The 27,898-nt window shown below is 38.7% G+C and overlaps 1 protein-coding gene across 15 annotated transcripts in view; it reads left to right on the plus strand.

Moving 5' to 3' along the window:
* Nucleotides 1–15,804, plus strand: part of ZNF385B (zinc finger protein 385B) — a 167,491-nt gene extending 151,687 nt beyond the window's left edge. For all 15 annotated transcript variants that reach the window (XM_027637346.1, XM_027637357.1, XM_027637347.1 and 12 more), the window contains 4 exons: nucleotides 10,065–10,310; nucleotides 11,376–11,554; nucleotides 12,613–12,714; nucleotides 14,334–15,804. In XM_027637346.1, the coding sequence (XP_027493147.1) occupies nucleotides 10,065–10,310; nucleotides 11,376–11,554; nucleotides 12,613–12,714; nucleotides 14,334–14,552 (746 nt within the window). In that variant the 3' untranslated portion in view covers nucleotides 14,553–15,804. The remainder of the gene's footprint in view (nucleotides 1–10,064; nucleotides 10,311–11,375; nucleotides 11,555–12,612; nucleotides 12,715–14,333) is intronic.
* The last annotated feature ends 12,094 nt before the right edge of the window (nucleotides 15,805–27,898 follow it).

A 27,898-nucleotide genomic window follows, 5' to 3' on the forward strand; every position in this document is an offset into this window, starting at 1 on the left:
TCTGGCTTACGTAAAAATCATAGGGAATACTGGGTAAATCTGGACCCTTCCTTGGTTACAAACTGGTCACCAAGGAAGGCCTAGCCCAAACCACCACACTACAGTTTGTCAGTTCTCCTTGACTCTATTATTCAGAGACCCATAAATTTTGTATTAAGTTCTAATGCACTTCAGCATCTGTGGGTAGAGTTTTAAGTTTTTTGGTTTGTACAAACAGCAAGTGAAATGTGTTTCTAGTAATGTATTTCAGATTCATAAATGGATGAGCCAATGTTACAGTTGAGAAGATGAACCAAGACTATATAGAAGTGAAGGATGTCTGGGCAGAATACACTATGTTTGTTGAAAGTTATTTTTCTAAGCGTTCCTACTAAACTTTATTGAAAAGTTTAAAAGACAATGCAGTAGTATAGAAAGTTTGCATTCCAGGACCTATAAAAAAAATGTAGCAGAGTCTGGAATGTGAGTATAAAATATTTTCAAAATAGTAGATGTCTGGTGTCAGAAAGAAATAAGTGTATAACTAGCAAAAATAATTTACTCTTACCCAGAGGAGAGTCACATTTTGTAATAACAGATCTTATACTGTATTTCAAGCTTGGCCCACGCTGTATTATAATTTTCCAACATGCAGATTTTTCCTTTTCAACCAAAACAGACTGGCATAGCTCAGAAAAGATGAAAGTAAATTTACCTAGCTATACAGCAACGGGACTCAGGAAGACTAAGCTTTTGGGTGGTCTCACGTTATGGATACTCTTTAAATTAGCATTCACACTTGCTAGCTGTGTTTTAGATCCACCTTGTTTCCAGCACCATAGTGCTACTGATCTTGATGAGTTTTATGAACAAACTTCTAGTGAGAGTTTTCTCAGCCTATCAATGTGTCACTGAGAAAGTAGATGTTGGTACTATACACTAGGAAATTGCCCTGTATTGGTGTTTGTAGACAAGTTGATTTTCTCTGGAAGTAACATGCTGCATTCACCGTAGTTATCTGTTCACCCTATTAAGTCTAAAAACTGGGATGGGAGAAGGGGAGGAGGGGACAGAGAAGCTGGGACTTGTAATAATGTCTTTACAGATGAGGAAGAGACAAGTCTGATATAACCTGCATTCTGTAAAAAATGGTTGAAGACAAACAGGTGACATGGAGACACTACACAAATTGCCTTAAGTGAGTGTTAGAAGTTAGTTTGTTTTCTCCAGACATACTACATACACTCCTGCATTTTGGCTAACAGTGCAAAATCAACCCTTCTTATTCCTCTTGCTTTTGCACAGGGAAATTGCATTGTGTTGAAATATTAAATAAGAGGCTTTTTGAAATGTGAATGCCCTTTGTCGATACATAACAATTTTTGCATAGTTATTTTGCTAATATGCTTTTTATGTGCATGCCAAAATACCTTTTTTTTGTTGTTTTTTTTCTTCTGCCCTGGTGAGTGCATACAGATTTTTCTTGATCTTAGTCTGTAAAACAGATCTAAAACACCAGCCAGCCAACCTAAACCAATCCCCTGAGAATCTCAAACTGTGCAAGGAATTGATTAAAAATCATAGGCAATACAGCAGGATCATCTCAGACACTCTGGTAATTGGAGCAGCAGGCATTCTCAGTTCAGGAAGATGTACAAATAGGTATAGAAATAGATTTTGCAGGGCAACGTTTCACACTTGCAGAACTATGTGTACTTCTGAATATTTTCTAATTCTCATCAATCCACTTTCGTAAAAATTTAAACAATTCAAAATTGCAAACCTTTGTAACATTACATCTTTAATCTGATCAGTTACAAACATTTTTGTACTCTGAAAAAAACACAACTTCCTTTGTAAGAGTCTTTGGTACACCGGATCAGAAATAAAGTACCTAAAAAATTGTCAGCATCACTGCTGTACCGTAGCCATACAAGCAATACTTCTGAAGTGAAAAAAGATAGCTTTGGCTCAGCCTGTTGGAGAGAAGTGATGCAGTTAATCAAATAATCAGTCTAGCTACTGAGTTCACCTATTATTGCACAGCCATCCAGACATTTCCTGATGTAGCTTCAGTATCTTGAGAAAATATGTTGTAGCTTACTTCAGGGTGCATTTATATTTGAGATGAAAAGCTTTACATTTATAGTTTCTATTTGTTTCTCATCTTTGTATAGAGAGAAAATTAGTTCTCTTTAGAATGTGACAAACAGATTTATTTCATTATGTAAAACTTAGCTGTTTTTTGCACAGCCCAAAGTACAAGAAAAAAGATTTTACAAAAAGTAAAGGTAACCAAAGGGTTAATAGATACACAGTGCTGTTTGATTTGAATGTAGGTTTGCAGTGGAATTTTTCTAGAACAGAGCCCTACGGGTTTTTCAGCCTCATTTCTCAGTAGACTGCACAACTGGTGAGAAAGTAGGTATTTTGTCTGACAGCCATTAGAGTCTTATTATTCAGCAAGTGTGCAGATAAAACAAAAAAGATTTTAAAATACCTTATCAAACTTAGCTAACTCTGTCTTAATGAGTGTCAAGAAATAACCTAGTGCTCTTTGTTATTTGTTTTGTTGGGGTTTTTTTGAGTGATACTGAGATGCAGGCCAGAGTACTTAAAATGCTGTAAAGGTTGTGACCATTAATGACTTAATTGCTCTCCTGCTATTGTCCTTATGGCATATATTACTCATAGTGTTAATCTTTTTCTTCTTCATAAGAAGAAGTAATTGTGTGTGTGCTTTATTCCTCTATAGTAGTGTGAACCAGAATAAGATAAGACTTTCTGTGAAGAACAACATTTTGAAACTTGCTTTGCTTACTGGAGCTATTGTCTGACTTTCTATTCAGTAGCTTTTCTGCTAATAGATTGAAGGAGGCCCTTCTTGTCATCTTATTAATTCACTCATTGATCATCTTCTCCCTCCATATCTTATTTCAGGGCAAAGAGATGTAGAGCAGCTATTGTTTCCAGTATAATGACTTGAGGATGTTCTCTATCCCCCGACCTGTGTACCAGGGTAGATCCTAATGTTTGGTTAGGCAGTACTACAAGTACAGTGTGACTAAATAAGTTTTCCCCACCTTAATGTCTCTTTTAATTACATTCAACCAGGCTTGTGACCTCTTTGTGATCTCTCTACTTTTAATGTTTTTGTTTTGAATGCTGCAAATTTTGTTATAATATTTCTGTGGTACAGGTAAAGCTACTGATTTTTTCCCTCCAAATTTATGTCCTTCACTTTCAAAGCTCTCCATACCTTTGTATGTCTTCTGTAATATATTTCAAAATGCTGTCTTGCACCTACCACCCATCAACCATTAAAAACAGCTTCCAAAACAGCTTCTCGCTTCTCCTGTGAAGAGTTGTCTGCAATTAGCTGCCAAACTTCCTTCTGTTATTCTCAACTCTGAAAAATTCTCTTTCAATGTGATGGACTGAAAAACAGAAAAAACTTGTGAGAAGTTTGACTGCCACACCAGGGCCTCTGTTAGTTGTTCTGTCTCTTTGTGATGTCATATCTGTCTTTCTGCAGCTGTCATCTCTGCTCTTAAACTGAACATCACTTGGTCTGGGGGCCACCTTCTTGTTTTGTGTGCAGAAAGCTTAGAACAGAGAGGTCAAACACTACATTTGAGTAATATCAAGTAACTTGCCTCTCTTCAGCATCATCACAAAGAAGTGTAGGAAAAAGGATGTAGTGGGAAATGTGTCACTTTTTAGATTTGTGTCAGATGTGCCAAGTATTTAACATGTTAAATTTAAACTGAGAATTTTATTTTTCAATAGACACACTTTTACTTTCTGTTTATTGATGCCAGTTTAGCTTCAGTGATAAGCTTTTCAGCAAAATTTCTTGAATTGTCTACCACTGTAATTAATGCAACTGATTTTACCTTTCCCACACAGTCGATCAGGGAAAGAGTATGTAGTACAATCAGCTGGCAATCTCATTGATTTCCTTGTCCCATTCTGCGACCACTGTGGGCTTCAAAGGTTGTTTAATGCAGCCCAATATTCACAGGCATATTTGGAGCTGTTGAAATTATAGGGAGAACCTGAAAATCTGTTTTACTCACAGCTTTACCGGTTTTGGAGATATGTTTGTTTTACTCTCTAAAATCAACACTTCAAACTAATAGTAGGTCCCTGTAGCACAATTTATGTGAACTCAAGGCTATCATAAGACAATCGTCGCACCACACTTTCAATATCCCATAAGTAAAACATCAGTGTCTCCTTTCAGAAATCACTTTAGGTTTTAGTTACCATAGGAAGTGACAGAGTCAGAAGTTAATTGAAAGTGTTTAGAATCATCAGGTTGCTCATGTTTTTAAAAAGTTCTTTCAGTAGTGATATGGTATTGTAACATACCAGCATAAAAAAGGGTGATTGAAACAAAGGCTTATCACCTAACTGTGTGTCATTTCTGCTCACCAGTTGTATAGCCTTGATGACCATGCCATGATTGAGTTACACAGTAAATTATTTTGTTGCTGTGTTTCCCTAGCATAGCAACAAAATTACGTGGCTGGTTTAGGTTGGAAATTGCACTGACAATTGCATGTCTCTTTCCTTCGTGTTTTTCAGGAAGAAAAGAAGCACAAGTGTTTACTACTTCCTTACCTCTGCGACAGAGAATAATAAATATCTTACTACCAAAAATAATTTGTCTATTATGCTCTCTTCTAACTTGTTCTGTTGTGTGAGCAGGTAAAAGAAATATAAAACCAGATTTCTATATCTAGGATGGCAAATGAGCAAATCTCTCAAAAGAGCCTCAGTGTAGGGTTGTAGAGCAGCCGTGGCCACTTTGCAGTGTCTGTGCTGCCCTTTTGCTGTACTTTGTGTACAGCTGCCATTCAGTGTCTGAAGCTGGGGCATGCGGAAAAGGACCTGGCACAAGGAAAGGTGGGAAGCTGAAGCCTGGCGGTGGGTGGTGATAAGCATGTCACGGTCTCTTCCTGGTGGGGAGCCTCCTCCATTGCAATCAGGGCTGTGCTGGGCAGCTGTTCTCTATCCCAGGATCCTTTACTGTCTGCATGCTCAGCTTTCAGCACAAGTCGTGGGCAATAGTCCCAGTTTCTGGTGGAGAAGAGAAGCAGGCAGGTGCAAAGCTATGCTTTTAATCACATGCAGATACAAACACAGTATTTTCAGTAATTGAAATATTATTTCTTCTGTTACTGTTACAGTAAGAGCAAGTTTATTTATTTATTATATACTGGCAGAAAATTTACATGATGGTTTTGTAAGGGTTATTAGGATCATAGCAGAACTTCTTATCTAAAAGATTTTAGAATACGTATTGAAAGGGTTTTTGCAAGTGTATCACGTATCATGTGTACCTTGGATAATCTTTTAATTCCAGCTGCTATTTGAATAAGCTGTTGTGGAAAGAAGTTTATTGTAAAGTTGTTTTGTATATCATCAGTGATAACTGTGCAGATAGGCGTGTTGTGGGGTGTTAGTAGCAATGGATATTATTGATACAGAAAAAGTTGTTCCATTGACATTCTAGATTTATTAATGAGATTTAGAATTCTCATTGTTTTTATTTTTATGAAGAATGTAAATTCTGAGTTAAGGATCTGAATTTTAAGTAACATTTTTGCTGAAAACAGCATGTATGATATCATCAGGAAGTCCAAATTAGAACCTCTTCTTAACAGGCACCAAATCATCACTCCACCAAATCATCTTACTCTAAAAGGTCTATTTCCTGGCTATAGAAATCAATGCCTATAGGCACATTTTGATATGGTACGAGATAATTGTAAAATATGTATTTATAACATGCAAATATATATATTATAAAATTGTAAACACTTCACACAAATCACAAAGTAAAATAAGTACAGTCTCTTAAAGGTGCCTTATAAACCAAACTGCTTAATGGAATGGTTAGTAAGATTAAAAAAATATCTGTTTACTTTCTTCATGGCTTGCATTGATCACTGGACTTTGAGCTGGGGCAGAATGCTCATATTCAGTTTTTTACCAGGAAAGAAAATAACTGAATAGAGGAGATGGAGGTTGTTTGTCATTGAGAAGAAGTTTTACAGTAACATTTTTACCCCTTTTTGGGCTAGGAAGTAAAACCCCTTCACTTAGCTGGACTAGGACTTCAGCATTAATAGGTAGGTTCTATGAATTGTGCCATAGCAACTGTAGTGAGAGTCGTGTGACCTGCAAAGGTTGGTAAGTCAGTCCAGCTAATCTTCTATTGGGAGGTAGAACTTGTAGATTTGAACCTGTCAGGTGTTATTGTGCAGTGTCCTGACCTTGGTACATATAGTCAAAGTGACTGGTCAGACTGAATTTTAACATGGAGCTGACACAAGCATGAGTCAAACAAGCAGAAATACATGAAATAAACTTCAAAGCAGAATTAGAACAATGTAATGGGTGACAAAAGCATGATATTACTGAGCCCAAAGCAATACTTAATTAGCTCGCTTTAGTTTTTTTCCCTAGGCTCTACTTCAAAATAAATTCAGGCTTCAGTAAGAACCTGAGTCATCAATTTACTTTTCTGGAATCTTGAAGAAAAGGAAGACTTAATTTAAAGACAAGAATTTAACACAGATGAAGTATGGCTTTTTTAAATGGAAAAGGAACGTAGTCAGATACAGTGCAACAGTACAAATTAGATTTTAAATTAACCTCTTGCATGTGAGTTTTGATGTGAGCATTTCAACCTGACCTGATGCAGATTGAATCACAGCTACTGCTTTCAGAGAAGAGGTTTCTATTGCCATGGTCTAATGCTTCCAGCTGTGCTCATGCAGCAGAAGCTGCTGTGTCAGTGGTCTGGGGCAGGATGGACTCAATTCTGCACTCATTTGGGCTCTGGCTCTGTTGGTCTCAGCCCAGGTGGAGATCAGAGCAAGTTTCAGCCTATTCTCAATAATACTTTCCTTCAGAAATAGCAAGAGGACTATAATCCTACAGCTGTATTTCACCATCCACATGTATTTTATAAGGTGATTATCGTTTGGAAATATGGCATGCAGCCATTAACAGTTACATTTTTTGATTTCTGAGTGCAGATATCATTTGTTAGCTCTGTGCTATAAGTAGAAAAAAAAAAAGAATAATCTTCTTTGAGGTTTGTATATACATGCAATTTGCATTTCCTGTGCTTTGCACGATTGAATATTTGGCATTTCTGTCTCACACATAAAACTTTAAGTAATGGTGTTTTGAATTCTGTGGATTGAAAACAATAAGCTGCTATCAAAAGCCCATTTGGAGAAGTGCAATTTTCTGATTTTAGAAGCCCGGAAAACCCAGTTCTGGCCCCACTGCAGTGACAAATATGCACTTAGCTCTGTGTACTTTCTGTGGGAGTTAAACTGTATAATAACCTTACAATTATGATCTTTGAAGATGTTCTGCATTAAACATTTAGAATGGTGGAAGGAAACATTAATTCATAGAGGGGCGTATGTCTTTCCTTATACATCCCCATCGATGAAGAGCTTATTTGCTTCAGGAAGCTTTCCAAATGATGGAGTTATTATGTGAACTGAGGTTCTTTCCAAAAGCTGTGATACTGGCAGAATTGAGCCCAGCTGGATGCTGGTAATTTATCTCTAGTTTTCTGAAAGTTTCTTGTTAGTTTGTTACACATTGTATACTCTAGAATTGCTTTGTATTATAAATAGTGAAAACACTGTAAATCTAGGGAATGTAAAACCCTACATACTACATCACCTGGCCAACTAGGTGAGAAGTTAAATCTGTAATTTTTCAATCAGCTGTTAAATTCAACATTGGAAAACCATCAGTCTGTGATGGTAATTGGTGACTTGCGGATCTGTAAAACGGATCTTCTTCTGTGTCTTGGAATCTCACTCTGCAGACACTCGATGGCAAAACAAAGAAATAAAAATCTACTCCCTCTTGTTGTGGTCAGTGAGAACAGTGCGGGCAGGGGCTGCAGGCAGGAGTGTGAGCGTGCACTCACAGCACGGGGGTGTCTCTCAGGCCAGGGGTCCACCTTGCGCCCATCAGCTGCTGTTCCTGCTGCCACCTGCTCTCTCACTCACTGCAGGAGATGACTTCTACCTCTAGGAGATGTTTCAGAAGCACTGAGTTTTTATGCTTACATTAAAAACGATATATGGGAAACAACATAAAAATCCAAACCCAAACTAGAAGTGTAGTCAGTAGTGTAGCATACAGCTTGCAGTTCTGCAGGTGTATTTTTCTTTTAAGGCCTGAAATGCAAAATACTGAGGAACATTCCTTTATTCTACTGAGGTTTGCATATGTCCTGGTGTTGTGCCTTTTGCAGTCTGGCATAATATTGCATACAACAACAAGAAGTCTATTCTTCTGTAACGTGAATTTGCAAATGGCAACTGTTCAGTGTGTTTCATTTGTAAATATTAGCACCTCTGAGAATTTTCCATATTGAAAACTCTTTAATTTAAAATGCTAGCAAATGCTGTTTATTAAAACGGTATTTTATGAAGACTCATGGCTCCATAAAGTGTTCTAGATTTTTGCAGATGTGACTTATTACTACAGAGACTTTAAAACTGAATAGCCTATGAAGTACAATTTAACATCAGTGTCTATTGTCATACTTTATCCATCAAAATACCTTCAGAATCTGGTTGTAATATTAATTTGGTCCTAATCGTAGTCTTTGTACTTGACCATTTTCAATGTCTAGTACTGTTCATATTGTGTAATTTCAAAGTATTTTTATTGCTATTTTAAAAAATAATAGTTGTTTTATTAGAATTTTCTTTCTCCTCATTTATAACAATCTAAAATTGATGTACTACAATGCTCTTCTGGGAAATATGCCAACAACTGTGGGTTTTAGTTTCAGAATGGCTTTTCATAGATCATACATGCTCTCAAGTGTTTGTTTGAGTGGGTACAATCCTGTTTTCAGAATTCTTGGTAGCAACATTGGCCTGATACACAGAATCATGTTAAACCAGAGTCTTGTAGCTGTAAATATAAAGTGCAAGGATCCATGTTTTAAAATAAATGCTCAAAATAGAACCTAGTTTTTTAAGACAGTTTAATTCTATTTAAAACTGTGCCAGGGGTTTCAAATGGGATATAAGTAGTTTTTAAGAGGTTGCTCTTATATAGATGATGTACTTGCTTAGATAATAAAATTTGATTCCTGTTGTTCAGAGTGACAACTCAATCATTTCTCATGTCCATTTTGTCAGGGTTGCTCATACCATCACCACTGCGCTGTCCCCCTCTCATCCCATGTTTTTATAGGTGGAGCTTGTTTTACTGCTGGCAACTGATACGGCTTGTGGTCACAAGGCCTGCAATTGAATAGCTTAAAATGCAATGAGCTCTTCTGGGCAGCACTTGTAGGGAGCATTTGAATACTGGCTCTGGCACAAAGTTCCTCTTTGGGCACAGTTGGGACATTTAATCTTGCTTTGTGATTGCCATCTGCAAAATGAAGTAATACCTACCTGTCTCGTAGGAGCACAGATGATTGACTCGTGCTTGTGAAGTGACAGGGGAATGTATTGAAGGCACATGAAGCCATCTGATCTACAGATATATGGGGAGTTGTTCTTGGAAAAACTTAAAAATGTTAGCAGCCATGTTCATGTGTGTCGTGTAGTTACCCTAATCAATTCCTGTAACTGAAATGAGGGATATCGTGTCAAAAGCGTTTCAGGGTCCACCCAGTGACTTTGAGAAACTTGACCCCTTCAAAAGGCAAATATATTGTTCTTGAGAAATATTTTTGTAATCCCCAGGGCAAAGCCTTGCATGTTTTTCTGAGTGCTATCCAGTCCCTAAGCATGTCTGCCTTTGGGCTTTCTTGGGCTTCTTTCAGCTGGCAATACCTGCAGCATGACAGCAACAACAGTGGCATGAATTTTTTGAAGTCATTAGTATTCACTGGTAACCTTAAAAACAGGAAAATCATCCCTTTTGTCAGATTGCACAGAGGGGCTGCTCTCTTTTATAAAATGAAATAAATTAGGGCCCTGTTGTGTTAGGTTCACTAGATCCACAGGACTATTACTGTATGATTTTTTTGTTTGTGGCATATTATTACATATGTATTTTGCTTCTTTTAGAAGATAAAGGGAAAGCAAAACCCAATAGTGCAAGTCAGCAGTCCAATACAGAAGCGGGTCCTTTTCTTCCCAAACCTGGAGTTGCAGCAGTGGCACCTTTAGCACCTGCCTCATCCACCAAGAGCACGAATGGAGCTGCTAACACAGTTACTGAGTCAGAAGAGGAAAAAGCCAAAAAACTACTTTACTGTTCATTATGCAAAGTGGCTGTGAATTCCCTTTCACAACTAGAAGCCCACAATACAGGTGAGTATCTGTATGGTACAAGTCAGTTGTGTGTTAAAATTGTTAAAATTCAGTGTAATAAGCTGGTAGCCACACTTCGCTGAAGAATCTTTTAGTTAAAACTTACAATGTCAAGTTACAAAACCAGTTTCGTTAATGACAATTTCATGTGTGGTGTTTGATATTCTGTTAAAGCACTCTCTAATGTTTTTGACTGTCTTTCGTGTACTCTATATGTTTTTAGCTGACAAAATCCTGACAGTTCATGTTACCTAATCAGATTCCATCACACCTCCCCAGTGAGGATCACAGTATGATCATAGTGGTTTCTGTAACACTAAGGTTTCTAAAATGTCTGTTCTCCCTCTCTTTCATATTTCATCTCACTATCACTGGTATCTGTTATTTTGCTGGCACAATTTATAGTAGTTATTGTTATTTCATATTTTTGGTAATTTCAGGATGGGCTCATTAGATTTTCTAGATGTCCTAGAACCTTCTGATGATTGTTAGATATGCTCCCTTTAATAGGCCACAAGCAGCAATCCCTAATGTGCTCTACCTGCTCTGTGTGTTGATGGTGTGCTGGTGATGTAAAGCTTGTTAACAAACCATTGAAGCTGGCTTTACAGCTGTAATCCATTCTTGAAATGGACAAAGCAGCCATTTCTTCCAAATCAGAGGATGTTTATTGAAGTATTACTCTTCTTAGGCACATTTTGAGCGATTGCTGTGGTTCCTGTCCCACTCTAGGCTAATACCCTTTTTTGTGATTCACTGGCTATATGGATTGTGGCAGAAGAATAAGCAGCAAACACTTTGGCCATACAGTCACACGCTGCCCCCAAACAGCAAGGCAGTGATCCAGTATGTCTGTTGTTCGCTTTTTGCACAAACCCTTCTGGCTTGCCTTTAAATCATGGAAGTGGGAATTACTCTGAACAAAAACAGAGTAATAATTAGTCCCAATCTGTGGTGACTTTAACCATTCTGTCTTGAATATAAATGTATTGCGAAGTCTCAAGGCTGATGGACATATTTTTATGCTGCTGATCGTGAGCTCACCTGCATCTCCTTGCCCATTAGGCTCCAAGCACAAGACCATGGTCGAGGCTCGGAATGGTGCTGGTCCCATCAAGTCTTACCCTAGGCCTGGATCCCGACTGAAGGTGCAGAATGGCAGCAAAGGGTCAGGACTGCAGAACAAGACGTTTCATTGTGAAATCTGTGATGTCCATGTTAATTCAGAAATTCAACTTAAACAGGTAGTTTGCATGTATCTAGAGCTACTTTGTTGATTTTAGCTGTATTGCAATATTGTAGGTGGGATGTAGGGCTACATGAAGATGTTTTGGTGAATACTAAGTGAACTTACTATTTCTTATGTGTTATCCCATAACTATTTCTAAATAGTTCATCATAGGTCAAGTTCAGCTAATTGTTTCAGCTGGGAAATATGGGCTTGACAGTCATAAAGCAGAGGTGTCAGTATCAATGAATAACATAGGAGATCTCATTTAAAAGTTTGCTGTGGTTCAAGAGAGATTTGAACTTTAGTCTCCCACATATAAGAAATTCTGGGTTGAGATTCCCTGAATTCCTCCTTCAGTGCTGTTTCAGTCTGCTGGAATACTTTTTAATGCTATGTGAGAGGGAAAATGTGACTCAGATCTATTTGTTTGAATTGTGTAGAACAATGTTATCATTAACAGTGTAGCTGTATGAACATGCAGCTCTTCTCTGAGTCAGTTAGCCCTGGGTTCAGTGCTGTGCTCATACAGACATAGTGTTGCTGATACCCAAATGGGAATCTCTAACTGGATGGTGCTGTGCTGTGTGGATGTGTCCTCTCATTCCCTGTTATTTTAGTTAGTTCTAAGATAACATTAAATTGCATGGTGTAGACATATCCCTGGGTAATGGTTCTTCCTTCAGCTAATATTGAATTATTTATGCAACTGAACAGCATGAGCAGGATGGAAATTTACCTCCTACTTCTGAATATCCCTATGACCTAGTGCTTACAGCTCTGCCTGATTTGAGGCTCCTCAAGTGGAAAAAGGAGATACAAACAAACATACCGATAATTTGCAGAGTCTGTCTTGGATCACAAAATACACTGTATTTCGTTAGTTTCTGATTCTCTATTTGATGTGCTTCAGATTGTTATGTTTAATTTAGCAAAACTTATCTTTGCTCTCTCTAAAGAACCTACTTTATCTTACAAACAGGGGCTTAGGCATATCCTGCTGATAAATCAATTTCAAACTCAAAACCGAGAAATGTTTAAACAGCTAATTAAATGTGAGGTTATTTATTTCAGCACATTTCCAGCCGAAGGCATAAGGACAGAGTTGCAGGAAAGCCTATGAAACCTAAATATAGTCCTTACAACAAACTGCAGCGCAACCCAAGTATTTTAGCAGTAAGTATTTTTATTTCTCCTCACTGTCTGTGTGAATTTGTGACCTTGGGGACTCCCACCGCACAGAGACAGGAGTATGACAGACCTGACGCTTCCGCAGCCTCTCTTCCCCCGCAGGCTGAGTCTGCACGGGGATCAGATTTGAAGATAGTTATGTATTCTGTCTACCCAGTCAAAGGTATGCAGACAGCACTGTGAGTGTTATTTACTGCTAGGAAGAAGGGAATAATCAGCGGAATGGGGGATGAACCATGTCCCCTGTGGAAAGGTATCAGCTCTGCTGGGCTAGTGCACTTCTTGAAAGCAGCAATGGATATACTCTGTCTTTCTGCACACCTGAGATAACTCTCAGTTATGATGGATGCAGTCAGGGAAAAGGATATAGGATGTTAAGATATAAAAATACTAAGGTTCATTCTCTTCATACAGCAAAACAGAGTGCTGTGTGGATGTATTAGTTGGTGCAAAAGAGTCATCAAGTGTTTAGGAGAATTGGTTGCCTATCTGTATGTTCAGGCTGTCTGTCACTGGCTGTCAAAACACCTGTCCTGTCTCTTTGCCCCTAGCCAATCCCTTTCACACCCGCCTGCATTTCCAGGAATCCCACAAGCTGGCTCTGCCGGTCAGCTGCAGCCAGGGTTCAGGTTGGCTTTAGCACAGCACAGTTTGTATGTTTATTTGCTCATAAATAAAGCCTGTACTTTATTCATTAGAGAAAAGTGCTTGCCACCTATGGCACAAAAACAATTTATAGGTCGGGAAGAGAGAGATGAGATGTATGTGTGCAAGAGGAAACATATGAAAAACTTTTAAAAGCTGAAATACTAATATGTCTTTGTAATTGTGTAGAGGCAAATGAAAATACTGTAGGCTTTCTCTAAGTCTCTCCATTCAATAGGTTCTGCACACACTAATCTTAACTTGTGTAATACATAATTTTATAATCTATTGCATAAGAAGAGACCACCAGTTATAAGGGAAGGACATGAGCATCTTTTCCCCCACAAATGTGTGATTATGGTGCAAACCATTTTCAGTGAGACCACAGTGTATATATTTCTGGTTATCTGTTTCACCACAAGCAGCAGGAATGATTGTAGGTCATAAACTGAGTAATAATTATTTCGGGAAAAATTCTTTGTGGTATTGATCTTAAAAAATATTTCTACTTTGAATAGAGCAGGTCTGCAGTGTCAAGTCAGAAGCTGACTGGACTAATACCAGCTTCCCATTTTGACCACTCTACTTTTCTATAATTCATTTTTGCAAGTGGAAAATTTGACTTTTGATATTGAAGTCTCAATCATGTTTTTTTTTAATATTTCATGCACAGTTATAATTTATATGAAGTTGTGCACTTGCAAATTATGCTTCCTTCTAAACATCGGTGTGACTGTCTCTAGATTCACGAGATTTATGTGTCTTTAAATATAGGATTTGGTTGCTTTAATTGCCTTAGGAGTAAGAGGACAATGTAGGTAGCATTTCTAAGCAGCTGACATGAGGCATCTGTGAAAAGCCACAGCATGCTCTGTCAGAGTTCACTTTTTCCCTCATGTAAAAGTAGGCATGGGGAGAACTGTATTTACATTGCTTTTTTTGTGTGTGTTTTATTCCAGGCAAAACTTGCATTCCAGAAGGACATGATTAAGCCACTGGCACCTGCTTTCCTCTCATCTCCTCTTGCTGCAGCTGCAGCTGTTTCATCAGCTCTGTCCCTTCCTCCTCGGCCCTCTGCATCCCTGTTCCAGGCACCAGCAATACCACCAGCTCTCCTGAGGCCAGCCCATGGGCCCATCCGGGCAACACCTGCCTCCATACTTTTTGCACCGTACTAATTTATTGATGTAAAAAAGAGATAACTAAGGCCAGTACAAAGGGTAAAAGGAAAGCAGCAAAGGGGTCGAGATTTTAAAATGTGTTTCTTTTTTGCAATGCCATCCAGAAGGACACCTCATCCAACCACATCATAAAATCCATCATTGATGGCAGTGCATTTTAGAGTCTAGACAACTTTCTCAGTCTCTCTCTGTCTCTATTTTTTTAATCAAAATAGTGCTGTTTACTTAAAAATTAAATTGCTCATAACATTTATACCGTTAAAGATTCATGCATCTATTAATTTTTTTCTTTACTTTTCTTTTTTTTTTAATGTATATGATGCACCTTGGAATCAAGGAACATAAAATATTTTCCTGACAGACTTGAAAACTAGGGTCTTCCTCACTCACACCTATGTAAATACTTCTCTGAAAACCAGTGGATTACAATCTAATATGGAAAAAAAGTACATGAACCAAATGCTAGATCATGGATAACATCTCAGTAAAGAATTGCATCCATTTTTTTCCATGTGTTCTTGTTGACAGGGATTGTGTGCTGTCCTAGGCCCCAGTACTGGTGTACCTTGTGTAGTATTAAAGATGTATCACATGTCTGATTTTAACATTTTTAGTTTCTGTGCAAATGTTTGAAAGCAATGCAGCGCTGAAGCTTTTAATTATTTCTTTTGTGTCACACTTGATTTAGAGAAATCAAAAATAGAAAGCCATATAACATAGAGTTAAGATTACTACTTGTTTGCTACTTTCATTTAACTTATTTTTGTTGTTTCCTCACTGGTGTTGCTAAGCGATGTTTAAAGAGAAAAAAAAAGCTTTTCAACTGCACATTGCCTCAGCTCACATGCATTGTTCAAGAAGACAATGGATCCATGTATTTGTACGTAAATATCCTTTTTTCTTCGTTTCTAACTAGTTTCCTCTGTAACGATGCTGCATAACATTGTGGCTCCCTAATGCAATAATGTACAGAACATAAAATATTTATAATTAATCATATTCTCTGTTTACTGAATATGTTGCAGTAATGCCCCACCTATCTTCTTACCTCCCCAACCCTTTTATAAAGGTGAATCAATACACAGTACTCAGACTGAAGTCATTATGTGATAATGGGGACAACAGGTGGAAGAAAGAAAAATAAGAAGAGAATTAACTTTTAGAGCATCTTTATCAGCAGTCCATAATAGTAAAATGTCTGTGTATTTTTTTAAATGTACCTTTTCAATAAAATAATAAGAAAACTGTACATGCTTATTGTGGTTTTTAATTGGTACAGAAAAAAAAGTCTGAAACAAATTTAGCTAAAGGAGTCTTCAGGAGCAGACGAAGCATTGGAGTTGCAATAAAATATAATTACAGAACCTGTTTTTGCTTCCCATTTGTTTTAATGTCTTTTCCTCACTACAGCCTGTAATAAAATTTGCTGGGGCTTTTTTGCAGCAAGACTGTAAACATTCACCATATCAGAGATTTGGAGGAAGAAGCAGCAGAGACAGGTGAGTGATTATGGTTTTATTATTGCACCACTGAAATGCTACACCATGGTTATGCTGTCAGTAGTGGAGCTTAAGGATTAACTTTAAAACCAGCCTGGGCATATCTGAGACTGGAAGCAGGTCAGTTTAGAGCCAGGACTTGCTCTGAAGCATGGGCAAAGTAAGCAGCTGCTTGATGCAGCAGCAGGCTTTTAAAGGGATGTGTTTGAGAAAGCTTTGAAATTATCTGGTTTTCACTGCTGAAAAGCTTGATCTAGTCTTCAAAAGTCTTTTCTTTGTTAATACAAAGTGAAAAGTAAAGAGTACAGGAGTAAAAAGACTCAACTGTAAAGCTGTTAGGGTTAATAGAAAGCCAACAGGGCCATTACAAATCCACAATGGCCAAGGAAAATAACTTCAGAAACTTTTTTACAGACCAACATAGTAGCCTCATAGTAGCTTATTAAAGACCATTTTCTGCAAGTGTAATTCTGCCCAATTACCACTATTCTGTGGAGCTGTAAACGAGGATAATTTGCTGGAGAATCATCTACCAAGGGGCAGATAAGGGAGTCCAGGCTTTTAGCATCCTCTGGGAAAGCAGCTGCCTTTGTATTAAACTTGTGGACTGTGAGAATTACGAAATGTAGTATGTAGTAATGTAGTATGGGTAGACACTCTGCCATATGCATCTGTTTGTGTCTGATTTTGCAGGAAGTCAGATTTAACTGCTCAGATACCTTCAGAGGAGTTAATTCCACGAGAAGCCTGTTTCTGTCCAACATGAGCAAGTTTTACAGAACTGTGTATTTTACCTGGTTCCTCAGGAAACCAGAGTTGTCTGTGTGTTGAACCACTATTTTGCCTGCTTTTTATAACCTACTGTTGATTATGAGACATTTCAAGCAATTGCAAGTTTCTGCAATTGAAAGTGTTCCTATATAATATACAGAAAACCTGTACTAAGGAGGGGATCAACCAGGGGTGTGTAGATTTCTTGGACAGCTGATTATTTCAAAGAGCATCTTGCAATTTAAAAATATTTGGGTCAGTAAGGGTGAAAGAATGTATTATGTCAATCAGTAATGAAAGAAATTAATCTATGAAATACAAGGAGCTAAAAGACACTGATTATGAGCCAAGAAAGAGTCATGTTAGGATTTGTATTCAACAGTCTTTGTACTCTCTGTGCTAACTTACATTTTGTGTACTGTAACTCTGCTTGCCACCGAAGTTTTGTCTGCAATATGCAGGACTGGGAATTTGAGATGATAATTACAGGATAAATGGCAAACCCTCTCATTTTAAAAATGAGCTCTACATGGGAAAGAGAATTTGTATCATACACAAAGACCTGGTTTTTTGTAATGTTAAGATATTTTCTCTGAGGTGTTATTATTATTACAGACAGGTGGCCATGAAATTCATGCATTTGTTGTAACAGAGGAAGAGTAATGAAATATGATTATTTGCAGTGTTAGCCTTTTGAATAAAGGTATAAAATATGCAAACCACTAAGGTAATAAGGTTAAAGTAGCAGGATCACGTCCTCTTGTATGTGTATTATTCTAGGTCTGTTCACTGCACTCTGAGCTGCAAGTTGTTCCTGTATGAGAAGTCAGAAGCTATAAGGATTATCACCTGGCACTGCCATCTTTCTGTAGCTGAAAAAGAAGGATCCAGACTGGATTACACATCAGCAGGAACTTTCTTCTGGTACATGTGACTGGATCATGGTCCCTGTATTGCAAAAGATTTTCAAAAAGGGTTATCAAGCAGAGATGTGGTCCACTAGTCTGTACAGGTTGATGATTTGTATAGATTGCTTTGTTAAAAAGAAAAATAATAGCAATAAGTCCTTCTATGACCATTGCATACTAGGATACTAGTGTGTCTGCCTCTCCTTTCTGCAGGTCAAAATGATAATGAAACCTTTCCCTCTAGTTTTGGTCAGATAGCAGAAGGAAGAAGACAGGAGCTAGCACGCACACTACCCAGTCAACAGCACCTCTTGAACTCCTTTGATAATATTACACTGGGTCCATCTGCTGATGAACTAATAGTTCCTTTAAGAAAGAGACTTTTTCATTAAAAATAAATTACCTTGTTTTACTTTCTTAAAATGTGAACTTTAACTACAAATTTTATGCTCAAAAAAGTTTTGCAAAAGAATTTGTCACATTTGTCTGAAAAAAAATAGAACTCGGTTGTTTTAAACTACAGGAAGTGTTTCACTGTCTTTATGGATCTGGCAATAACCCAGTGAGCCTTAAGGTATATCTTTTGAACCTTTCACCTTGAGTAAGTGAGGTACTGCACTATTCATTCATGCTTGGTTGGACATTAAATCTCCACAGCTGTCACCTTCTGGTGACAGTGGTCATGATTTTCTTACTATAGCTAGTATGTTTTTTAATTTTTTTTTTCTCTTAACATTGTTGTTTCAAGTGTCAACTTCAGCATTCTTAAGTATTTATTGGAATGACCTGCATTTCAGGTAAAGCTATTTTTTTTTGCATGTCTAGAATTCTTAGATATTACAATGTTTTACTATTAAAGTAACATTTTAGAAATGTTTCTACTTCTTTTAGTTTCATATCTGTATTTATGTGTATTGATAGAGTACTCTGCTGCATGCTGGATGCCTACTGAGCACCAGAAGTGGAAGAGGCCAAACTAAGACTTTTGCCTTTTAAAGGCTGCAGCTGAGGGAGGTATCCCAGGACAGAGAAAAGGACAACTTTATGCCTGTCTTCCAAAATGTCAAGAATGAGGATCTGGGCATGTGAGAACAAGTAAGTGATTGGGATTGACCAACACAGGTTTACAAAAGGTAAAATAATATCTGAGTGGCCGAGGCATAACCTCTCTGCTGTGAGGGGCCTGTCTACACAGCCAAGGGGAGCTGGGTGCCCTTAGGCTGGCTTTGGCAAGGTTTCCAACACCAGCTCTCCCAGCATCCCAGCAAGCAAATGTGTGCAGCAAAGTCTGGGTGGATGGCTATAAAGTGGCTGTAGGAGTTCCTGGGTTACCAAGCTCCAAGCACTGGGCAGCCACTGGCAGCCTGTCAAGGACTGTCCCTGGGGCCAGTGACACCAAACACACTCCCTGGTGACCTGTGCAGTGGGGCAGAGAGCCCTTGGGAAGTACACAGGTCTGAGTGTGAAACCAGGGTCCCGCTTTTCCAGTGGTGTGCTGGAGGGTAAGGCAATGGATGCTGGAGGGTAAGGCAATGGATGCTGGAGGGTAAGGCTGCCCTATGGATGGACCTTGGCAACCTGGTGACCTGGTTTGAAGGGAACCTAATAGAACTCAGGTGCCAGGGAAAGGAGCTGGGGAAGGAGCCCCCCTTGCAGTATGGCCACACACCAGCAAGCAGCTCTGCAGAAAAGGGCCCAGGCAGAAGGGGGGCACCCAGAGTTTGTGATGGGCAGATGGAGCACGAGTCTGCAGTGCGCCCTTGTGGCAGCAGAACTGAGCTGTTAGCAGAACCACGGGCAGCAGGTTAAGGGACACATAAACCTGCTCTGCGTGGCTGCACCTGGAGGAATGTGTCCAGCTTGGGGCCTCTGGCATGAGAGAGACACTGACAAATTGGAGCAAGTCTGGGAGAAGGCCAAGAGGGGGTCATGAAACCAGCATGGTGTGTTCAGGAAAGTGAGGTGGGTGTGTTGAGCCCAGAGAAGGCTGTGGCAGTTCTGGCCACTGTCCTCAAGTGTCTGACCTGGCGTTACAGGGAAGAGAGGTAAATATTTCTCAGAGAAGCACTATGAGAGGAGGCAGGCAGAAGAATATTCTGACTGTACATAAGAAAAAAGGGTTTGAAGTAATAGTGGGTAATCCCTGTAGCAGGTTGCACAGGAAGGTTATTGCAATATCCACCCTGTGGAAGCTCTTAGATGGGGCTATGTGAGCAACCTAGTCCAACTCCAAATGCTTTGAGCAGTAGGCTGGACTAGGTGACCTCCAGAAGACCTGTCATCTTAAATGAGTGAATAATTCTAAAAGATGACAAGGTCTTCTGCTGAAAAATCAAAAGTAATCGTTGTGCTACAGGGCAATTAGCAGCTGATGGAAACTTTGGAGCACTAAATACTGACTGATGATTCACAATGTGGTGGGCACCTGCTAAGCCTGAAAAAATGAAGACAAGCATCTTACCTGCAATAGGCTGAAGAAGGAGAACTGAAAGGAGGATTCATCTGGAAAGGTGAGAAAGTCAAAGTGGCAGAAAAGGGGAAATTATGTATACTGTAATATCATGACTGGATTTTGGAGGGGCTGAGGCTGTATTTTTCAGGCCAAAAAAAGGACCTTGCAGTAATTTCAATGTGATGTGTTTCAAGCCTTGGCAAGTTTTGCTAAAACAAATACATCAGTCTTACGTGAAAGCATTTGACTGTAGTGGTGCTGAAAAACACATTTGTTAGGAGATATTAGCTACTGTGAGCTATTTTCCTAGGCAAGGAACAGCCACGGCACACAGGCTTCTTTTGCAAAAACTGTGGTTTGTGCTTTAGATATACGATGTAATTTCAGCAGATTTAAATGCCCAACACGCACAGCAGCCAGTTGGTGCTGTCAGAGTACTAAATCTGAGCTACAGCTTTTAAGATACTTCAAGCAATGAGCACCCTCTCTGGAGCTCCAGATCCAAACACGGCTCATGTCCATCAAGGAAAATTTCCATTTTGTTTTTCCAGGATTTTGTATTTCCTTCAGGAGATCTCTATGTGTGACCACAGTAAACCATGCCACTTGTTTCTCAAGCCCTCTATCAGCCTTTTAAGTATCAGTTCTCATCAATTTAAGATGTCAGCTCCCTTCTCCATCCCCTGAGTTAACTCTGTCTTCATTTTCCAGCCAAGTGCTGGTGAGATTTTCGATTCTGCCCTTGAACTTGAAAGCAACTCCCTAAACTATAAAGTTACCAAACAGTCCACCTTCAACATCTTTCCTAAATCTCACTTACAGCAGCAAAAATCCACCTCCCACCCCTCCCCCAAAAAAGAACCACCACCACTGCAGGAAGAGTAAAACTGGCATGAAATTTTGTGATGTCAGATTTTAGCACATAAGAAATCCGAAGAATAGGGGAAAACATAACCACAGCCCTTCTTATTTTACCTGTCTAAGTTCTGTCAGCCTTGACTGCACTATGCACATTTTCAGGCATCTCTGATGCTTGCCTTAGAGGGTCAATGATGCCTGCAAACACTTCCTTTTTGGGATATATTATCTCCTCAGGAAGGCAGGTGGTAGCTTCATTCAAAACTAATTTTCACGTTGAACTGTGCCAAATCAGATTTTCACATGCAATTTGAATTTTAAATTGTTCTATAACGTTTTCTGCAAAGGCTGAGTGAAAAATGGATCTTTACTGCTTGACTTCACTGGAGCTGCTCTGAGGCTCTCATGGTTGAATAGTGTGAGCCTACCCATTGCCCAACAGGGCAAAGGAAATAGTGGGGGGTTAGTTTATATGAGAACAAACGCACTGGCTCCATCTTTGCTCTTTTCTGCCTGTATAACTCCTGATGGGAGTTATGTTCCTGTTCAGAACACATTCCACCCACCCTGCAGAACAGCACTGTTCGCAGTGTAGCCACGCTATGGAGGCCACACACGTGCCTTGTAATATGTTCTATGCTGGATTTTAACTTCCTTTCCTGCACAACGTCTGACTTTCATCAGAGAGACAGGAGATCTGTCTCTTGTTGTCTGTCTGCACATGAGTCCAGGGCTACAGTAATCCCCTTCCATATCTTGAAAAGTTAATCCTCCAGAGTGTCTCAATTCTATGCCTCACTCCTTCCCATACACATTTCCTGTGTCTTGGCTTCCTGCCTCCCTCCCCCAGTGCAGAGGCAATCAGAGTTCACATAGAAGAACCCTCCAGTATGAGATTTACCTGTGACTTTCACAGGCGAGTGTTTCCTTATGAATTATTCAGGCCCCAAGGAAAGGCTGATGGGAACAGGAAAACAGTATCTGACACCACTTTGGACTTCATTAGGAAATGCTTTTTACCTGGGACAGAAAAAAATCCATAAATCCCAGATTCCAGTTCCTTGCTGATGCTAAACAGACTTCAGTTATGTTCTCCCCCTTCTCTGCTACCCATCTTTGGAATACATGAGGGGTGAGAGACAATACAAACATAGATACTTTCTACCATGTGTGCCTTTTGTGGTGCGAGACAGGGCACCAGGCTCATAAATCTGCTTCAGAGGTTGCTCTCTGTAAATGATTTAGTGTGGGAGATACTGATCAGCAGCAATGGCATCAGAATGGTTCAAATGTAGAGGGTGATAAAAATTACATCCACATTTTCAAATGCAAAAGTTAATTTTAAAGTTATGACTCGCTGTTCCCTTCCTGGGACTGAGTGCTGGGAATGCTCTGGTGCCTTCTAAATCATCAGAGCTGGCCATGCTCTGCAGTCCTCTGTCATGGGAAAAAAAAAAAAGATTAAACAGTTTTAGTCTCTTTCTGAAAATACTTAACTCCTTACATATGTTGCCTGCCATTACTCACATCTTTTTTCCAAGGAAATTAATGGAAATCTGACATGCTTTATATTTAAATTTGCATTGTGACTGCTTGCTGTGTGCTAGGATGATGCTCCACGAGTACAGAGAGGAGTCAGCAATATGAGAGTGGGCAAGGTATGCTGCAAGAGAAGAGGGAGCTCTCCCTGCAATATGATGATGTGTGAGCTACTGAGAGGTACAATGCACTCACAGGCATTTAAGGAGAAAAGCATATTTACAAAGGTGGGTTTTTAGACTGTCTTTTTCTCTTTATATTGTGAGTGAGCAAGAATTAAGCTGTGATTTGAAATGAACTTCCATGTTGTCAATTACAGAATATTTAACTGAAGACTTAAACTAAGAAGCTGTTTGATAGACGCTTGATAGATCTTATGAAGTGGATTGTTGAGGAGATCATTCAGTGCTAGGAACTTCACTTACCTACTCTAACCCATTCTACTAGCATCTCTTTTTCTGTCACCTATAAAATATATTTACACACTAAAACACTTTTTTTTTTTTTATTTTCCTTGCTAGGGCTACAGTTTTAACTGCCAAATTTTATTCTGCGACTTGAAAAACTCTGATGTGCAGTAAGCTCAGCAGTCCCATTCATTTTCTGCAAGGAGTATTTACATTTACTGTCAACATCTCCAGAGATGGCAAATATTCCAAGTCAAAGAATTACCAGAAACTGATGGAGAAACTTGGGTGGTGATTGTTATTTCTTCCTATTCATATGATCCTTGCATATATTTACTCTAAAGCTGACGTTCAACTCCATACTTCTGTAATAACATAGAACATTGATAATGAGAGTAGGACTTTAAGACTAATGGAACCTCAACTGACATGACCAGACAACCCTTAAAACATACTGTGTGTAAAATTTGTTCCTAGTTGGATCACATCTTAAGTTATCTGATTCTTCCAAAATACACTTAGAGATTTCCAGAGAGTAAGGTCAATAGGAATGGACTCCAGATAGCAAATAAGGTTTCTTTTGAGAAAATATGAATAAAAAAATTATGATCATCCTCTTTCATTTTAGAAATATATTTCACCACATTGTCAAAGGAATTGTCTTATCATGACAGATAGAGAATATGAACATCATCAAACTTTTTTTGCTTGGTATTTGGAAGGCTGATAGCAGTGATTGTTCCCACCTTCCCTCAAAGCTTGGCTGCATGCTTTCAACAAGCAGTTCCCACAATGATGCATTTCAACAGATCACCCACTTGCTTTCTAGTTTCATTTAAAATAAGAACATTTTCAATTCTGTGAGTGTCTCTTTCACATGCAGTTGAGACAAATGGAGTTTTTTATATTGTGTGCTGATGGAAAGAAATACTAGGACCTTCAAACCAGCTAGTGATTCTTGGAAAAGAGGAAAACACAGGCAGTTCTACCAGGACTGAATCAAAGCAGCCTGTGAAACAGGCTGCCAGGCCCTTGTGCTGATGGGAAGTCAGCCTCTCTCCCATTATCTATTATTAAAGGGAACAGCTAAGAAAGTAAATTGGAGATCACACCACGGTTCTTTTCTTTGCCTTACAACAGCAAAGATGAACAGTGACACCATTCTCTTGAAACAGCTGAGTGCCCTGGCCATAGCTTTTGGGAATCTTGAATGCTTGGCTTCTTTGACCTCTGGCACTTATCCTGCAGCTTGTGATTCTGCTGCATTCAGCCCACAGGTGGGGCTACCTTGGTGTGGTAGAGGACCTGGGGCCATTTATAAGCTAATCTCTAAGAATTAGGGAGAGGTATTGTAAAGAGAAAAAACTAAATTTTAAAGTTATTTGTATCTGACACATCTCATAACAGTAGACCAGTTTGACTAATTTTCTTATTTCTGCGTAGTGTTAAGAAGGCATGATAATCGGTCTGCAAATACTGCGGATGGAGGGATTTTTTCCCCCTATGTCCTGGGAAGGATCTTCTTATTCCTATAAGCATTAAAACAAGTAAATGAACAAAATTGGAAATCACTTTTCAGAGTTAAATGTTGGAATAACAAGAATCTGACTAGAGCCTCTTTAGAGGATAAAGAAGCCAAAAAATTAACACTGCCATTCCACAGGAGAAATGTATTTCTTCTTGGCACTGATTAAAAATATAGAGGGTAAATATGGATCTCCAAAGAAATCTCTCTGTAGCCATTGTAAGGAATTGAGAGCTGATGCCAAGCATTTCTAAATTCCCACAGAGACTTCATAGCAGGAGAACAACAATGGACCCAAGAAAACCTCAATAGAGCTTGTCACACCTGGAACAGCTGAATGTAGGTTTATAATAGAAATATTCAGTCTCCTAAGAAGCTTTCAGGTTGATTTAAGTAAAATAAAAAAAAAGAAAAGAAACAAAAGAAAAATAAAACATAACTTAGTGTTGCCTGAAAACTTCACATTGATCATCTTTTTTGGTTTTCCTTTTTTCTAATGTATTTTAAAGTACTGAAAATAATTTTTAATATTCTCAAGAGACAGCTAACTTAAAAGAACTGTTCAAGCTTTTTAAATAGGTAGAATCTGATTTTGTAATGAATGGTGTTTTTAAAGATTCCTCCTGTTATTGATCTGCCCAAGGCCTGCACTCAGAGATATAGCCTTGGCTGCCCAAGAAGCCTAATGACTGAAGTACACAGCTCAGTCCCATGTTCTCACATGGCCTCTGTCCTCCTTTACTTGGTCTCCTGCTGAAGGAAAAATACAGTGGACAAAAGTGTCATAGAACTTCTTCATAAAGGAGTTTCATCTAAGGAAATTTGTTTTCTTCACTCACCCAGGAATGAAGGAAATGGGAAAGAACTGCACCCCTAAATTCAGTAAGTCTCTGATGAGCCAAATACTTGCAACCCCACTGCAGCAGTCTCACCAGCTGTGCTCTTCCCATAGACATACCTGTAGAAAAGAAAACCAAGTATCTATATGTTAGAAATTCTGATTTGATATGCAGATAAAGACTAACAATCTGTGATTATTTCTAATGCTTCACGCTACCTTGAAATGCAAAACTATGAATAAAAGTATAACTCTCTGTTGACTTGCACTAGGGATATTTGATTGACTCAGAGTAAAGGAAGTAATGTGGATAGATGGATTTTCTTATGGCCAGATGCTGTTATTTTGAGTCCAATTAAACTTGTGAATAACTTTCTTTTTTTCCTTTAGAACTACAGCTTCGAGTTGTAGAAGTTCTGCATGTCTGTAAAACTGAGTCTACCAAGGCTATGTTTTCAGTATGTTGCATGTGCAAGAATTTAATTAGGAGAGCCAGTTGTACCAGCATTGCTTCCCTAAAAACACAGACTAATCAGAAATATATAATTAAAAGAAGATACCTTTCTAAAGCACTTTGCAAATTACTTTCCTAAAGTAATTAATTCAGATTTTATTGCTTGAAGTCAATAAAGTTGTTTGCCACTGAATGTAACAAGACATTTAAAAATACAGTATACAATAAAATTCTACTCATGAAAAGACCTATTAAAACCTTAACCTTAACTGACATCTATCATGCTATAACAAATATACGAGTGATCCTTTTTTAAAGGCAAATACTTTTATAACTAATTAGAGCCCATAAACTAAATATAAAAGAAAAAGCCCAAAAATCAAAGACTCAAAGCCTTAAATCTGGAATTATATATCTTACTCTAGAACCAAACTACGCTTAGCTAAGATCTCTGAACAATGGAGATGCATAGACCATGATCCAGTTAGAAAATCTTTGTGCTTCATAGCACTACGAAATTCTGTTGAAAATGTTCTGCTGAATTAAATTATGGCAGTTTGAAAAAATAAATGGAAGCCCAAAGCACCTTTAGATGGAGAACCAATTAGATGTTAGATCAAAGAACGTCTCTAATTGGAATATGACACTTTCTACAGAAATTCCAAACATGACTCAGAGTTGACAATTGAAGAAGACTCAAATTTGAAGCAAGTTGAACACATTGGTTTTCACCCTGGATTGGAGCTTTCCCTAGAGCTCTAGAAAAGTGCAGAATGGTTGAAATAGTACCAATGGATTGCAAAAGTCAGTTACCCACAGCTGATCACATCTAGTGCAGCAGCTCCTGCATATCAGCAGAAACACCCATGGGAAGCAACCTGTGATCCCTCTGCCAAGTCCTGGCCTTTAGTGCCTGCTCGTGCAGGAAGAAAGCAGATACTCATCTGCTTCAGCTATGACCTTTTAAACCATCCAAAGCCCCTGGTGGCAATTCCTGCCCCTTGGCTTCTTGTCCAAGTAATAAGTGAGTCAAAGAGGATGTAAATGGGTATGTACCTTTCAATATATATTCTATATGCCAATTTAGACTCATTAGCCAGTATGTAATTATGCCTAATTTCACATCGCTTCTTAATTTGGTCCATTAAGAAAACTTCTTGTTCTCTGAGACAGCAATAACCTGACCTTAAATGAACTGAATATGAAATTGCCCAGTGATTGATTTTTTAATTCAATTTTTTTTGTTTAGAAGTTAAATTTAAATGTGGCACTTCACCGTGTACAGAATCTGGGTCAAATTGATGGGATATTAATAATAACCCATCCTATGTGAAACCTAGGGGTTCTATTTAGCAGTAAATTCAGTTTGTGGAATTCTATGAAGAATGTAAGTAGCCATTTCACGCAAGACAAAGGCATAAGCCAGGGTATCCCAAACTTCTTAACCTTCTCAGTACTGATCTGGGACTCTTACTCCCTGCTGCGCTTCCTTCCTCTGTACCAATTCTGGGCATCAAGAGCACAGAAAGTAGAAGTTTTCTAAATTCTCCTTATCCTTGTTTAATCAGTTTTCTTTCTACCCCCAAAGAGATTGAGTGACGGAGGCCTTGCTATTAGCCTCAGATAAAAATGACTACAGGGTTGCTTTCCTTAAATCCCAGAAGGAAGTAGGATCCTGTGCTGGCCCAGCCAGAAGCCAGCTAAGCTAAAAGGTATTGGGCAGCATCCAGTCCAATTAAACCACCTCAAAAGGTAAAAATCCAAAAACTAGACCTTGCAGGAATGATGAATCAATGAAAATGTTGTGTGAGCTGAAACAAAATAACAAACTTGGAAAGTAATTTATTTGTCTATAGGAGCTGACTTGCCTTTGTGAAAGATACTACAAACTTTGGTCATGCTGTTTTTTTCTTACTGCAACTTGCTTTCTGTAATTTGCTAATAGATGACATCTAAGAAAATGAAGGAGGGACGCTCTCCCTTAGTTTGGCTCTCATGACACACCAGTTTGGTGTTCAGTTTGGTGCCAGGCAAACTGAAACCCTCCCGGCAGAGCTGGCAGCGATGGGCACAGCACAGCCTATGGGGCCAC

The sequence above is a fragment of the Corapipo altera genome, unplaced genomic scaffold, assembly GCF_003945725.1.
Source record: "Corapipo altera isolate COAL_440 unplaced genomic scaffold, ASM394572v1 45, whole genome shotgun sequence".
Classification (NCBI taxonomy): domain Eukaryota; kingdom Metazoa; phylum Chordata; class Aves; order Passeriformes; family Pipridae; genus Corapipo; species Corapipo altera.